This window comes from Etheostoma spectabile, chromosome 23 (genome assembly GCF_008692095.1).
Source record: "Etheostoma spectabile isolate EspeVRDwgs_2016 chromosome 23, UIUC_Espe_1.0, whole genome shotgun sequence".
In the NCBI taxonomy this organism is placed as follows: domain Eukaryota; kingdom Metazoa; phylum Chordata; class Actinopteri; order Perciformes; family Percidae; genus Etheostoma; species Etheostoma spectabile.
In genome coordinates, this window is record NC_045755.1 from 9,816,787 (window position 1) to 9,832,827 (window position 16,041).

At 38.3% G+C, this 16,041-nt stretch overlaps 1 protein-coding gene across 2 annotated transcripts in view; it reads left to right on the top strand.

Annotated features, from left to right (window-relative positions):
* The first annotated feature begins 14,671 nt into the window (after window positions 1–14,671).
* Window positions 14,672–16,041, top strand: part of ccdc146 (coiled-coil domain containing 146) — a 45,328-nt gene continuing 43,958 nt past the window's right edge. For both annotated transcript variants that reach the window (XM_032505231.1, XM_032505232.1), the window contains exons 1-2: window positions 14,672–14,815; window positions 15,770–15,963. In XM_032505231.1, coding sequence (XP_032361122.1) covers window positions 14,776–14,815; window positions 15,770–15,963 — 234 coding nt within the window. In that variant the 5' untranslated portion in view covers window positions 14,672–14,775. The remainder of the gene's footprint in view (window positions 14,816–15,769; window positions 15,964–16,041) is intronic.

Here is a 16,041-nt window from a genome sequence, read left to right on the forward strand (position 1 = left end):
GAAACGTTTATGTTGACAAGTTTAATGAGCATGATTTAGTAAATACACACAGGTTTCAGAAACAAATATTTTGCTAACAAGTAGACATAAGTTTGGATGTAACCACTTTCTGGTCATGTTAAATTAGTAAATAAGCGCTAGGAGTGAACGTAGATACGTTAACGTATATTGAATGTAAATAAGAAACTATGCAAACGTGTTTGATAAATTGTTGTGTAGGTGATGAAAATGTCTGATCCTGTATTTCTCTGTCTGTGGGGAATGTAGCAACGTAGCCATGTGAAGTGCACTATGCAGCCATAGTGGCCTTGTATAACTGATGCAATTTAGAATGTGAAATTATAGGATGTGGTATGTGATTTTGTGTTATTTTGGAAAATGGAACTATGGCCATGTTTTGTGATTTATTCTGAATGAATAAAACAGATGCAATTGGTACAAGACAAGAAAAGCTGCTTGTCAAACTCTCCCTTTATTTCTTCTGTCTTTCAGGAATTTAAAGATATTACCTGGTCTTCTTGCCTGGGACCTGTAACACATGCATGGATAGAAAGCCAGTGAATATGATTATGTTTTACTTATTGCAACAGTGATTCCTATTGGTTGGTCCGGGTGCCTGGAGAATGGTAGCAGGATATGATGGAGTTTATGTAAAGAATTATTTAGCCCGGTTTACAACAACATGTTTCAGTAGCTTGTAAATGACAAAACTAATAAAGTCAGCTTGTTTAAATGGAATTCCCCACACTGTTTGACTGACAGGTTGACATTTTACCAGACTTCTGTAGTGAAGAAGAGGAAGCTGTGCTTGAGGGCGAAGCTTGTCATTTACCATGTTGAGATCATATGTTGTGTAAAAGTATAATTCATCAGTCTTGTTGTCAACCAACGCTGATAGATAGGACTGAGACCTCGTGTGCGTCCTGTTGTAGATTGTAATGTGATGACCAACACTGTCAAAATTGTTCGTCTGCCAGTGCATACCACAGCTGCTAATCTGTCCTTCCACATTCCAAGACTTCTCAGAACCTCCTGTCATTGGTTGACAAATGGTAGAGGGGGAGGAAAGAACAATCTTCTGTGATTGTTTGTTGGGCTCTGAGCGCTGCCAAAACATAGCTGACCTACACTCAATACCATGCCTGAACACATCCCATAGACACAGATGGAGGACGGAAGTTAGCGTAAGGCCGTTGATGTAAGCTCTCAGCAACACAAATGATACACACACCAGCTTTGTGTTTAAGAACCTTTTTGTTTGTTAAATAGTTGCATGGTGTGCATCAGGGTTCAATGCTGGATCCATGATTGTTTTGTTGTTGTTGTGCTTTTTTTTGGGGAACTAAAAGCTAGTGGGACAGACAATTATTCCTGTGTTGTACGTTTTACGTGCTGACGATTTAGAAACCCTTGTCTACTCTGGTTGAACAGTGTATTCTTGTTTTTTTTCAGATCACATACATTATATTTGCGGTACATTGCTAAAATCAAGTCTAATTCATTACTATTACCATTCAACTCCCTTCAAAGGTTCAATCATGCTTTAATTTTGGCAAGGCATGCATAGTTCTTCCAGTTGTTTATTTTCTTTTTTTTTTCTGTCTTTATTTTGGGCTCAATATGAACTCATGGTGCTCTCCTCTGGTTGTCTGGTTGTCTTGTCTTTGTAACTTGAATTTAAAAACGTGAGTTCATCAAGAACTAATATGCTCAGACTCCTGATTATTAAATTCATAACTGCCACGTTCCATCTGACCGTACCCTCTTTAAAGATGTTAAGTTTATTATATTTTTGGCTAAAAAAGTGTGCAAAATTTTGATGTTTTCCTCAATCTACTAGCTGCCATTTGGAAGTAATGTCATATAAGCTTGGAATGACAAACTGCTAAATTGAGCTCAACCGTCTCAAAGCATGGAGACTGTGCACACAGCTGTGTCAGATAATAAGTAAATGTAATATTGAAATGTACGCAGCTGCAACCTCAAATCTCATTACAAGTAGAAACTTAATTAAGTCAAGTTTCAGCTTGCAGAGGATGGGGATAAAGACAGTTTTACACAAGGAGGCCAGACATCAGAATCATGTCATGGATCAGTGTCTTGTTCCATAACCCTTAAACATAATGGACAGGATACACATTATACAGCATGAAAGAGGGTTGTATTTACTTGAAGTTTGTAGGAGTCTTTCACTTGAAGATAGTTATCTATTTAATAGCGGAATGTGTATTCTCAAGGCAACAAATGGAGGCCTTATTTCAGTGACTCGTATCTTCAAACTTTTTCTTTTATCCCAAGAAGGAATCTATCTTTAACCTGGTGTACAAATAGACATCGATCTCACAATGTAGCTGTGCTGGAGGCGTAGTGTAAGTTGCTTATTAGCAGAGCAGCAGCTTCAGTCCTTCATGTCTGCACAAAATACGTTCAGGGACTGTGTTGAGTGTAGGTCACCCACGTTTCAGACGACTTAACAGAACAGATGTTAAAGAAACATCTGTTTGACTGCATGTTTCTTGAATTGGATCTTTTTATAGAGGTTCTAACTTTCTCTCTAAAGCTGCAATCTGTGATTTAATAGGACGACAGCACCATAAACCTCAGTTGCTAAAATGGAGGCTGTGGTGTGTCACAGTGCTCTGATGCTGTGCCACTCTGTGGGCCATTTATTAATGTCGCCAGCTGTTTATAGCAGCTGTCACACAGTAGTGCACAAACACTTCTGTCTTCTTTAAGGAGTGACCGTAACCATGACAACAAACTTCTCCGTATACTACATAAGCATTGTTTGAAACCCACTTTTACCAAATAGTTTATTAAATTGTGAGCTATATAGGGAATGACCAAATGAGTCCTACTGCTTCTTCTCCTCCGGGAAAACACAACTGCCTGGATATTTTATACTGGACTACATAGTTAATGAAATTAACCGCTGAGAATTGGAACACCACCAGAAAATGGCAAACACCCTATACAGTGCACTATTTCTGTGATAGGGAATAGTTTCACCTATAGTTTAATCTGAACATACCTTAACAACTACATAACATACAGCAGCAACTACATAATGACTGTGTTGTCAAACTAAAGAGTACTGCAGAATAGAGGAGGATCTATTTTATGCCTTAAATTGAATGAGCTGAAGCATTCAGTTTCGCTTCATACAGACAGGCCCACAGAAAATGAAATCAATCTACTTACTCTCTCACCCAAAACTTTCTTATTCAACCCACATCCCTTCTCTTCATCTGTGCCAACTCTTCCTCTACTCCTTTCCCCAATCTCAATGTTCCATTTGCACAGCACATTATACATATATTTTACTCAGATCTATTTTTTATCCTTGTTGTCAACATCATCCTTTTTGTGAGCATCTGTCTTGTCGTTCTTGTGCTCCTCTTTTTCCTCTGATTTTTGCCTCCCACTTTCCCTGTTATTGTAACCATGACAACAAGGCTCCCCTAACCTTAACTAGGCACAGATTTGAACCGAAATCATAAGGTTTCACAAAGATAAACCAAATCTTAATCATAGTGATTTTATATTAGAAAAAAAGTTTGTTTTTCAGCAGTGATTGTTTTGAACAGTTTTGGAAGGCACTGACTAATGATGTCATCCTTTCTATGTATTGTTCTAGAGAGCATGGACAAATTATGTATTCTTTTGTGGACCTATTGAAAAAATCTAAACTTTAATTAAATATTGGATCATAAAACATGGTACAAAACGGCTCTAACTGATGTTAAGCTGCCTTCAGCACATCTTTGGCTTCCAACTCTTTCTCTTGTGTCTCATCCAGCAGTGACAGCAGGAAGCATTTACCTTCCCTAACCTCTTCCAATTTCTGTTTGTTCACGTTTTAACTGTTGCTGCTTTTTCCAGGTGCAGCCAATAGACCTCCAGTGCACCTCTTTGTTCACATAGAATAGCCTCATTCTGTTTTTCTTACACAAAAGTCAATTGTGAGCTTACCCAATCTTTGTCTTTGTATTGAAATCTGCCAACATCTCAGAGGAGTTTCAAGGAGGCCAATTGAGAAAGTCAGAGTGTGTGTGTGTGTGTGTGTGTGTGTGTGTGTGTGTGTGTGTGTGTGTGTGTGTGTGTGTGTGTGTGTGTGTGTGTGTGTGTGTGTGTGTGTGTGTGTGTGTGTGTGTGTGTGTGTGTGTGTGTGTGTGTGTGTGTGTGTGTGTGTGTGTGTGTGTGGACGACCCTGAAGAGGCGCCAGCTTCAGAGCTTGCCTGCCTGTTTTGTCTTTAAAGGAACATTCCTTTTTTTTTACAGTCTCTATGGTTATCTTATTTTCTATGTTATGGCCCACACAACCCTCTCCAGGTACCTCTATGTCAGTGGACAGAGGTGCCACATAGTGTATTTAAATTTGCACCATTGTTTTATTAACACATGGCTGTGCAATGGGTGTTTTTTCACTGCATGTGTCATAAAAAAAGATTCAACTGGTTAACTTATATAGTTTTCTCAGGTTGACCAAAATCCCACTAGAGTTATTACGGTGGAACTACTACTCTCTATGTTCAGCTCATGGTGTAAAGCCCAAACAGCAGGAAGACTGGAAAGAGCTCTTTGGGTCAGAGAAAACTCCCAATTCCTTTGACAGTTAAATACATGCCTTCATAGTAGTGGTCTATCAAAGACACCACAGGAGAGCAGCTGATTGGTCAAAGGTTGCAATGATGTCACCTCACAAGTTTCCATGCTCCTTGTTGGGCAGTACAAAGAGAAACAAAAAGAGACAGACCAACCTAGAGGACTGAAATGAAGGAAACTACAGTTGGTCTTGTTTTACAAACGTCATTAAATAAAAGAAATTATGAAGTAGAAGGCCACTCGAAGTGCGCACACCTCCACTAAGGTCATGCCCTATCTTGCAATGTTAACGAAAGTGAAAAAAAATTGTGTATCCGCCCCATGATTCAGATCTGCTTCAAAATTTAATGGGTTCTTCCTTAGCCCACACCCTTCCACCAAGTGTCATGGAAATCGAGCCAGTGGTTTTTCCATAATCCGGCTGACAAACAAACCAAATCAAAAACATAACCTCCTTGCAAGTAAAATAGGGCAAAGATTGATTTTGTAAACAAGGGTTTTAAAATGGAGCAGTAATTGAGCAAATAAACCTCCAAAATGAATGTAAGTCATATGTCTCCAGCGCTAAAAGTCTACGAGCTAACTATATCTAAAGTTCATTATCTGACAATGTAGGTCAAAAAATGAAGAGAAACCTAAATAAAAAGTTCCTGAACAAACTGAAGGACTGTCTTACAGATTATCTGTTCTTAAAAAGACAAACAGTTTTACACAGAAGTGTTTTCATTGAGATTCATGTCTCACTACGTTTAATTGAGTTTGTGAGCATACACAAACACACACACACACACACACACATACACACACACACACATGCACACAGTCACATTTTATAAACTGGAAGTCTGTTCATAGAGAACAATATTTAATGTGCTGCAGTAAAGCAGTGAAACAAGGACATTTTTCATGGTGGCGTACTGGAATTTGAGACTCAAATTACAGTCATAAGATTTACATTTTAGAGTTTAGTTTGGTGATAGCAGAGTAAAGATACAAACTAGGATAAACTGAGTGTCAGGGAAGGTATAATGCCCAAACTGAGTTCATGTGTAAGAGGCATTCAATATATTTGTGTTATATTCTGAATTTTTATTGTCAAGAAAGCAGCACCACATTTATGTTTTGACAATTATAGTAGTAATTGTAATTACAGTACATAGATTGGCTGCCATACTGCCTGTTACATTGTCAACTAATTCAGAAAGAATCTATGCAATTTATGGCAAATATACCTAAATCCAGACATGCTTGAATTTTGTGTGTATATATGCATGAAATGCAACACTGGCAGACATCCCACACAGCCGAATGGGGGTTCAAAGGTCACTGAAAGAGCCTGTAGCCGAACCCCAGAGCTGCATATCTTCACCATTAGCTCAGCATCTGCTCATTCTTACTCACCTTCACTCACCAACTGAGCACATGTGGTAACTTGTTGACTTGCTCACAAAATAAATGTAATTTAAAGCGTTTAAAGACTTTTCTTTAATGTTGATTTCCCTTTTTTTACTGTCTTACTGCTCACTGGTTTAGGTCATCTGGTCCAGTCATAACTTCCTTTCACTAAGGAGATGTTCACTAAACTGGTCATTAATAGTGAAGTCTGGAAGATTTGAGACTGTGTAACTACGTGAGGACGGGGTCACTGTGGGGGGTTGGTTTCAAGGTCTAAACTGAAATGCTTTTACTGAGACCTGGGCAGAGAGACAGAGTGAGTCATGACCTCTTTCAGCACGCCCGGTTACTGTGGTCCGGCTTACGTGGTGTCTTAGCAGAAATATGTAGGCACCCACATTTCCTAGTATCTATATAAGAGTGACATGACACTGTCATAAACGTGTCGTAAAACATTATATACAAAGTCATAAACATTTATGACATAACGCTTCTTTTAGTGTGATTTGATTTTGTCATGACAAGTTATGGTTATGGTTAACATTGTCTCTTTTTCGGAGCTTAACAATCCAATAGACATGCTTCAAATGCATTTTATATATATACTGTTTATATCTTTCGTAAAAGACAAGTGCCTTAGTTCCTTTCTTGATGTCTATTGGAGTTGGTCCTGCCCTCTACCAAGGAGCACCGCCTTTTTTTCACTAGTATTAATGCCAAGAAGCTCTCCGGTCTCCTCCATTCTTCAAGCTTAATTGTCCGTTTGAAGGACAGAAGTTGGCGTCACTGTAGTTGCAGATACCCTCCCTCCCCCTCGGTCTGAGCTCTCTACTCTGTAATTTTGGTTTGGGGGTGTAGGCTTCTTCCTGAGGACTAGACAGAAAACCCTCCATACTGCATTTAAACAGTTTCTGACCACAGGGAGGGAAAAAAACACACAAAAATCAGTTGTGAATCTGGCATATGCAATAAAATGAACCGTGCCTTGTTTAAGATCGCTTCACCATTCATGGAAAATTAGTCTTTCTCCTTGGTTTGTACATTTAGTAAAATAAAAATGAAACAAAGGAAAGAAGTAGTTTTTTTTTTGGAGGGGGGGGGGGGGGGGGGGGGGGGGGTTGGAAGCTTCTGAAAGTAATCTCATACACTCTATTGTGATTTGAAGGTATGTGATGATTTAAAGCTGCCCAGCTATATGGAATTTTAAAGCCTTTAAGCTCATTGTTTTGGTTTTCTGACCCACTGTTTTTTGTTCATTCTCACGGCTCTCATCATCTTCACTTCACAGCCGTAACAGCAAAAAAAGATGTTAAAAAAAACAACCTCTGTACTCAGTGGTGGAATGTAATGAAGTACAAATACTTTGTTTGTACATTTGTTTGTACATTTTTCACGTATCTTTACTCTACTTAAGTAGATTCAATAGTGCATATTTTTGACTTTGACTTTGTTACAATTAGTAGCAATTATCTGTACTTTCTACTCCACTATATTTCTAGAGTGTTCCGTTACATTTTCTGACATTTTTTTATTCGTTTTTTTTTTTTTCCCTTCCTGACCGTCACATATGGCACAAGCCGGCCCGAAGCCCAAAGCGGGAGTGGGTAAGCAGGTCAGGGATAGCAAGTGACGGTTTACACCCAGGTGGTCATTTCATGAGTGTTCGTCTTGAAAAGCAGCTCCGTAAAGAGAGGGTGGTTCATTACAGACCACAGTTTAATTTTTTGTTTATATATATATATATATACATATATATATATGTATATATATACATATGTATATATATATATATATAGAAATATACAGACATTAAGAGAATAAAGTACTTTTTGTCAGGCATCCCCCGCTCTGATCCTGTTGTCTGTCTGTATGTTTGTTTTCTCGGTCTGTGCATCATGGTTCCTGTTGCCATGCAACCTGGGGAGGTGTGGCCTCCTTCACTCATCACCTGTTCCTGCTCAGCCTAATCACCAGCACCCACCTGTGTCTCATCATCATCACCACCAGCTCTTATACCGTGACTTGACATCTAGTCCCTGTTGGATCGTTAGTCTTCTCACTATGTGTTTGGCGCCTCATCTGACTTTTGCCTGTTGTCGTTTTGCTCCGTGTCTGTCTTCGTGTTTGGTAACGTCTGTCTCTCTGTCTTCACCTCCAGTTATCCTGCTACGGACCATCAACACTCTTCACCCCCGGATTGTCTTCACTCACCTGCCGTCAGAGCATTTCCCTCTGTTTCACCTTGGTTGGTCATCTGGTGGACGGATTAGTATCAATAAACTCTCATTGAACTTCTCCTTGTCTGCGTTTGGGTTATTCTGCCAGCCGGGTCTGACACTTTTGCTTTTAATACTTAAAGTACATTTAAAATCAGGTACTCTTTACTTTTACTTAAGTAGGGTTGTCGTGTGATACTTCTACCATTTAAAATTAATGTGTCTCTGGTTATTTGTACTTTTACTTAGGTACTGAGATTCAGTACTTCCTCCACCACTGTCTGTACTGTACCTGCCCAGGAACAAATGGAACAAAATGTGGCAGTGAAGGGTGGCTTTTTGGAAGTGTTTTCAATAACAGTAAATTGTTTGGCTTGCTGAGCGCCTTGCACTGAAAAAAAAATTCAACTCAGAGTGTCAAAATAATGGTTGTCTGAGGATGGGTGATCAATATATGCAAGAATAACAGTAAGATGCAACAGGTCCTCTTTAACAAAAAAGGCAGTGTATCTCACTCTTTGCAACCTGCAAAGGCGGGTGTGTCTGATATTAGTGACAAGATGGTCAACACCGGAGCATTTGGTGGCCAAAAACACAACTCCAAATGAGTATGAGTATGTTGCTGTTTGTCTGCTAAATGTCTAAATAGGGAAGTAAATAGACTCACAAATTTGCTATACCAACCTAAAAGATGATAATGTGTAAATGTGTTTGCTTTAAAATTGTTAAATCATTGTCCTTGATGATGTTATTTGTCCATTAGAAATCTGAGGGCTATTTAATGCCGCTCAACTGAAAAACCTCATAACATAGCGTATGATTTCATTTAATAAGAGGTATTATTGTATCACTGTGTGGCCAATGTGCAGAACACACATAGACATATTTCCATAATACCAAACACTAGTCAGACATCAGACAACATGGGTTTTTAATATGAGACTAATACAGTCGCTAGACAAAAGAAAGCCTGATTTCCCTTTAAAGATTTTGCTGTTATCATTTATCACTGGCAGCGAGTGATGAGTTACCAGGCGTGTGCGTGCGTGTGCGTGTGTGTGTGTGTGTGTGTGTGTGTGTTTTAACCAGTGAGGGCGGCATTTCCAAGGATGTGGCGGTCTGGGGACTGTGGTTGGGATGAAAGGGAACCAGGCGGCTCTGGAGGATTCCTCGCTCACACACACACATTTACACACAAAGACACACTCACAAAGGGAACTTGTATTTAAATGAGAGGCTATCCTCTGGAACTGGTGAACAGATGAAGTTAATTGTTGCCATCCTTCTCAACAGGCTATGTGCAACTCTCAGAGAAATCAACTTACACATCATAGAGCTTTTCTTAATCTTTCTTTCTTTCTTTCTTTCTTTCTTTCTTTCTTTCTTTCTTTCTTTTCTTTGACCAGACATTCCAATGTTGCCCATAAAAGAGGTTAATACCCTCAAGGATGGGTCAGCTACAGATGTTTTCAGAGTAATAAATCTCCTCTGACGTGATGTAACATGCAAGCATGTTTTCCAATCTTCTGTTGTATTTTCTTTTATTTCTTATAACACTGTACAGACAAATGTGGAAAAAATGCTGCATATGGTCCCTTTCCACTAATAGTACAATTATAAATGGTAGTGGAATTTAATTGTGTCTATTCATTCAACTACTATACTTAAGTACAATTTTAAGGTACTGTTTTATGTCTTTTCATTGGAACAGTCAATTCAATTTTTATTTGCACAATGACATTCTATCTTGAACGCTTTCTATTGTTGTTTTTATGTATATCTTGTTATCAATAAGCACTGTTGTCCTACACAACTCCCAAACGGATATGTGCACATTTACATAGCCAGAGTAACACCTGGATTAACTTTAAGACTAAACCAAACAAAAAGATGTTTATGTAACTTTAGTGCATCTCTGTGAGAATCAAGTCAAACTGACTCATCATTTGACAGATTGATTTGCTTTTGCTGCAGTGCAGTCAGACAACCTGACCCCGTCTGTTTATTTCAATTAGACACTTAAACTCTCTACACTACAGTAAAAACCATGAAATCCATGCGGAGCATAGTAAAATAGATACAGGACTCTTTGCTTTCCTCAGTGGAAACAGGAAGGTGGCGGTAATTTCTTTCTAATCCCCCTGGACATTTGTAGGGTGTCCTTGGATAAATTCCACCTCAAAGGTCCTGGAGGGTCACATACCTGGAAACAATTAACTTTCTGCACTACTTGTCCAAACTTTACCCACAAGTTTTAAGTTTTCACACTTTAAAGATACAAGCAGGGATTTATCTGACTTGAATTTCATCTATTAAGCATGTTTCTCTCTTGTTAATAATGTTTGTGACAGTATTCTCCTTTGGAATGAAATCCACTTTCTTTACAACTCATGACTCTACTTTATTTTACCGGTTACAATCCAAAATCATCCATGTGAACAAAGACAGTGATTCAGTAGGTTCCAGTAATCTATAATAAGACTGTGTGCCTAGGGGGGGAAGCATTAGCTTTAGCTTCTTGTAATTATCTTTAAAAGAATGTTTTTTTCCATAGACTGTCTCCAGGAATTATGATTTATATACGGCAGCTATAAATACAGTCATTGTTTCAAGTGTCAAAAGTCAGGATTAACTTAAGTATGTCAAATTTGTTTGTAGCATCTATTTTGGAGACGCAATGGAAACGAAAACACAAAACTGATATGAAAAAACATACTGTGAGGATAATAAGAACAATCTAGTACTGTCAAGTGTATCAGTAAAGTGGACCCTAGGCTCAAAGTGCATAATAAAAACTAAATGGAGCAACAACAACAACAAAAAACTGAAGTAAGCCTCCATCCTCTCAGCGTATACCTATACAAGTATATACATATGAAGCATATAGTATATATATGTATATATTTCATTTTGGTATATTTTATTATTTCATTTTATTGGACATCGGCTTAGTGCACAGGCTAGCCACTGATGATTCATTTCTTTTTACATGAGCAGCACCCCCTTAGAAGTGTATAAGGCATTATGAGGAACAGGATCCGGCTCTGTTAAATAACAAGAAAGACCTCAAAGAGGAGAAGAGGCCTTTTTACTGTAAAGGATTAGGTTCCCACAGTAGGGAAAATAAACGGACTTACACTGATAACATGGAGAAGATCAGTCTGTGACCACTTACTCCAAGAACAATTTATTTTCAGTACAACTTTATCATTATTTAAACTATCACAGACATACTTCTTGGCCTTCATTGTCTGGTAAACCTTTTCGTTCCTCTTTTAGGACTACAGGAATAAAAAAAACGGCCAGACAATGCTATTAAATTAAAAATGAGGAAATGTATGAAAACATGACTTCATCCCAGAGGCCTGCACTGGCAAATCTCAACAATTATAATTTATAGGCTACCAAAATCTAACTCGCAAAGAATTTGCCCCTACACACACACACACACACACACACACACACACACACACACACGTGATACTTTTAATACTAATTAATTTAATGTATTTAAGACTCTCATGACATGGCGAAATGAGGTGTGATATGATGCCAAAGGGCCCAGAATGCTGCAACACATTTAGAATACTTGATACCAAACAAAAGTATATACAGTAATTAAATAAAGTTATATTTGATAAATTACAATACAACACATGCACTGGGTTCACATAATTCATTGGAGTCAAGCTTCAAATCACTGACGATTAAAACACTCTTCAAAGATCTGGATTTGTTCCAAATGAGTCAAGCTGTTACTGGCACATACATGGCTTTAGTGTTAAATTCTTAGACACAAGGATACTGAAAACACAGAAACCGCTGTCTAGTATGTGTGAATTTTTTTGTCTGGGAAAAATATGGACAGTGGTGAGTCAGAGGAGTTCCAACTGGAGGGGGTCTTCCAGTTCTGGGCTCTGGTCTGCACTCTGAAACGCGGTGGAACAATGCCGTGGATTCTCCACAGAGATCTGAAGAATGACATCAGACTTACAGTTTGCCAAAAAGCTACTCGGTTTCTCAGGGATTTGTGTTTTAGGTAGTCCACTAAACTTAGATTTGACGGTGCAAATATTTCTACAAAAGGTCAAGACCATGAAGTCTGATCAGAGTCTGATTCAACAATTAGGAGTTGGATCAAGTTCCATGTTTCCATCCCTCTGAAATGACTTACTGTAACAGTAATCATAACATATCATGCCACTTCATCTCTTTCTTTTTTTTTTACCTTTGAATTTTAAGGTTAAGAATGCATAACAATAATTACAGGATAGAAATACTATTTTAGAAATGCACAAAAGATTCAGTCCACGCTTTAATAAAAAGCTGCTTTTAAGGTTTTAATAGACTTTAAACATCTGTTTATAAACTGTCTCCAGATGCCTTGTCTGAGAGACAAAGTCTTGACTAGAGAAGTTGTAACAACCCATTTTTTGCATGGAAAAAGAAAGGCTTGTGTGTATGTGCGCATGCGTGTATGCGTGTTTTAATTGGGACATTAAAAATGGTAAAATCCCAACACCCAACCACACATGAAAAAAAGAAATCCCCCAATCTCCAAGTTGCAATTGTTGTGACTATGCTACAACAATAAAACATTGATTTGGACACTTCACTGTGGGAGTACAGTAACTTTTTCCAAAGGTCTAATTTGTGCACAGGCTTAGAGAGCAAACGAACACATTTAGGACATGCACCATTGTGACAGCCATGGTTGCTGTGGTTCTTGGTGTGCTCTTACACAGTTAAGACACAGCAGTTACCCGGCCTAAACTGTTCTGTTTGGATAAAATTCTGCTTTTTGTACCCACCTGCCCATCTGTTGAACATAATACATAACCCCAGTATTCAGCCCTGCTAATTACCCCTGGTGACTGATTTAACATGCATCATCAACACCTGTTGCAGGTTGTTAAACTTCACAGAAGTTACTGTTTGAACTTGTGTGTCCCAAGTGAGCCATTTTAGTTGGGTTGACGGACGATTTTAATTGTTTGACTAAGATGAAAGGGTAAAGCAGCATCTGCAAAATATGGATTAAAAACTATAAAATGGTACAGTTTATGAATACCATAACATAATTGTTTGACTTAGCAACAAAACGGTAACATGAAGCAAAAACTCTTAAACTGTCATGGTCCTTCTATTACTCCCACATATGTTTGCAATTCTAAGTTGCTCTCACCCAAAATAGCTATAAAACTAGCGCTTATGTTTTATTTAGCCAAAAATGGTAATAGGAAGGGCACAAGAAGGGGCATATTTTTTTACCACAAAATAAACTGAAGTGTGCCAGGATTTAGAAGTTAGCATACCCAGACTGTTGGAGAGGATTCAAGGTTAATTTGGAAATCTGGCTTCTGCAAAAAACCTTCATCCCAAAGTGCTGGGTGATTAGTTCAGATTTAACAAGGGGTGGTAAAAGGAGGATGTCTCTAGCCTTTATTTCCTTCATGCATTTGTATATTCATGCAGACAAGAAATAAGCAACACTGAAAAAACAGCCAATGAAGAGGATGGTCATTTGTGCCACAGCTGGTAAATAAGGAACATAACAAGTAGGCAAATACTTAGTCTTAAACTTTCTCCCACAATTCATTACTGACAGATATTCAAGACTGACTATATATTCTATTAAGAATAAGGGGTTTCTTGCTTGAGTGCACCCAGCCTTTCAAATAGTTATGTCTATTTCACATGTCTACCTTTCTCTAATAAATGATGACTGAAAAACCTTTGTAGTACATATTGCGTGTACATCCAATACACACACACACACACACACACACACACACACTTTCAAATTAATTTGATATTATTTTATTCATAAGTCTTGGTGATCAGCCTCTATTTTTAACAATACAGATAGAAAGACATCTGAAATGTTTTTCGGTGTAACCAAAGTTACACCCTTGTGCACACACACACATATTGCCAATGGACACACATGCCTACATTGCTGAGATAACACATCCAGCTAGCAGCTGTTGCAGAGTGAGCATGCGCATGAGTAATGGGTTGTGCCAGCCCTCACTGTGGGAAAGAAGCTAACAGTAGAACAGCAGCATTGCATCATCATCATTATTTTCACATTGAAATCAGGTTAGTTGCGTCCAGTTTCATTGTAGTGCTTTAGTTCAGTGTGTTCAGTCAGCTGGCCAAGCTGTTCCCTGTTGGCAATGCATGACACATGTGCTGTAAGACCACCGTAGCCTACTATTTCACCCCATCTACTGGACAGTCACTGCAAGTGTAAAGTAAGATTTTGAATTTTGCAATTGTTTAAAACTTTTTACATCTTTGCAGATAATCAAGTGGCAACTTTAAGGAGAAAACGGTAAATCTAGCTTTTATATACATATATATATATATAAATAAGCAATGTAAAAATCGAAATAAGGAATTTTACCTGACATTATTTGGGACGTATGACGTCGTTGCTATGGTAACCACAACACGCCGTTCAACCAGAGAGAAATCTGTGATTGAATTTCGCTGACAATAACTGTAGCTGTAACGCTGTTTAAACTGTTCAAGGCGTAGGGTTTTATAGTTTTATATGACAAAGGGACGAGTGCGAGGAGTCAAGATATTCAAAAGTAAGACTTTTGCATAAATGTTTTGTTTCTTCGTTTAGCAGACAAACACCCCGACCCAAATATGCACGAATAGTTACTTGTAGCAAACTCGTTAGCTTCTGTGTAGATAACGTTAATGTTTTTGGCTAGCGGCTGTATGACCACACCTGTAGAGTTTTTTGACAAATAACGTTGATACACGCTTAAGAAAGTTTATATCGACTTTTACACGTGCAAAAGTGCATGCCAGTATCATTGTCAGTGTTTCAATAGCGTTATTTTGTAAGAATGCCAATTTTAAAGATTGTTGCTTCTTCGGGCCCATAGGCCTTTAACTATACCGCATAATAAGTATAGCAAATATAATGGCAGACAGCCACGAGAAGGAAACCAACCCATTACCTGTCTATTTATATTATTATTAAGATGCCCAAAAATAGCTTATTGGTTTATCCATGATTTTATAGATTTATATACAATCCATGGTTAGCTAGTCATACAAAAAATCATGTTGTTTTTTTCCGCCAGTGGCAACAGAGTTCCAAAGTGAATCCTTCAAAATAAAAGCGAAATTTCACTCATGTGTTTATAGAAAAATGCTACAATCTTTCTGTAGTCACCAAGAAATGTACCTGTACTCTAGTGTGTTCGGACTAGTTTGTTAGTATCTTCAGACAGTTGTTTGGCAACACCTTTGTGACCACCCTTTCTTCTATTTTATTTTTTTAGGAGTAACTTATCTCTGGGAAAATCACAGAGAGAGTATTACAGAGAGAGTATGCATATTTCAAGATACCCATCTGCATAGCCTATTGCTGTTGCTGATATTAGTATTCTTCCACCATACATCCTGTTTCATAATTGCATTGCTCTTTCTACCATTGCTGTCTCCCTTCCTCCAATCATCTACCTGTGTACCCATACCTATCAATAGATTGCTTGATCAACTGTATTTATCTTTATGTTTTCCGTTAGTGAGTCTATCTGAGGAGCAGCAGGATGGCAGGAAACCTAATAGAGGAGAAGTGGAGGTGGAAGAAGAGGAGGAGGATAAGGGAATGGAGGACACCCCTCTAGTGGCCATTGCACCTGATGCAGCACTCCCAGAGGAGCATCTCTATGCTAGTACTGATGTTACTGTTAGTCCCGCTTTCCAGTGCCTAGATGAGGTAAGACTCATAAAGATTGATTGTATTTCTTCTAAATGGCATTTTGGAGCTTTCATAGCAAAGCCATCACATTTGGCA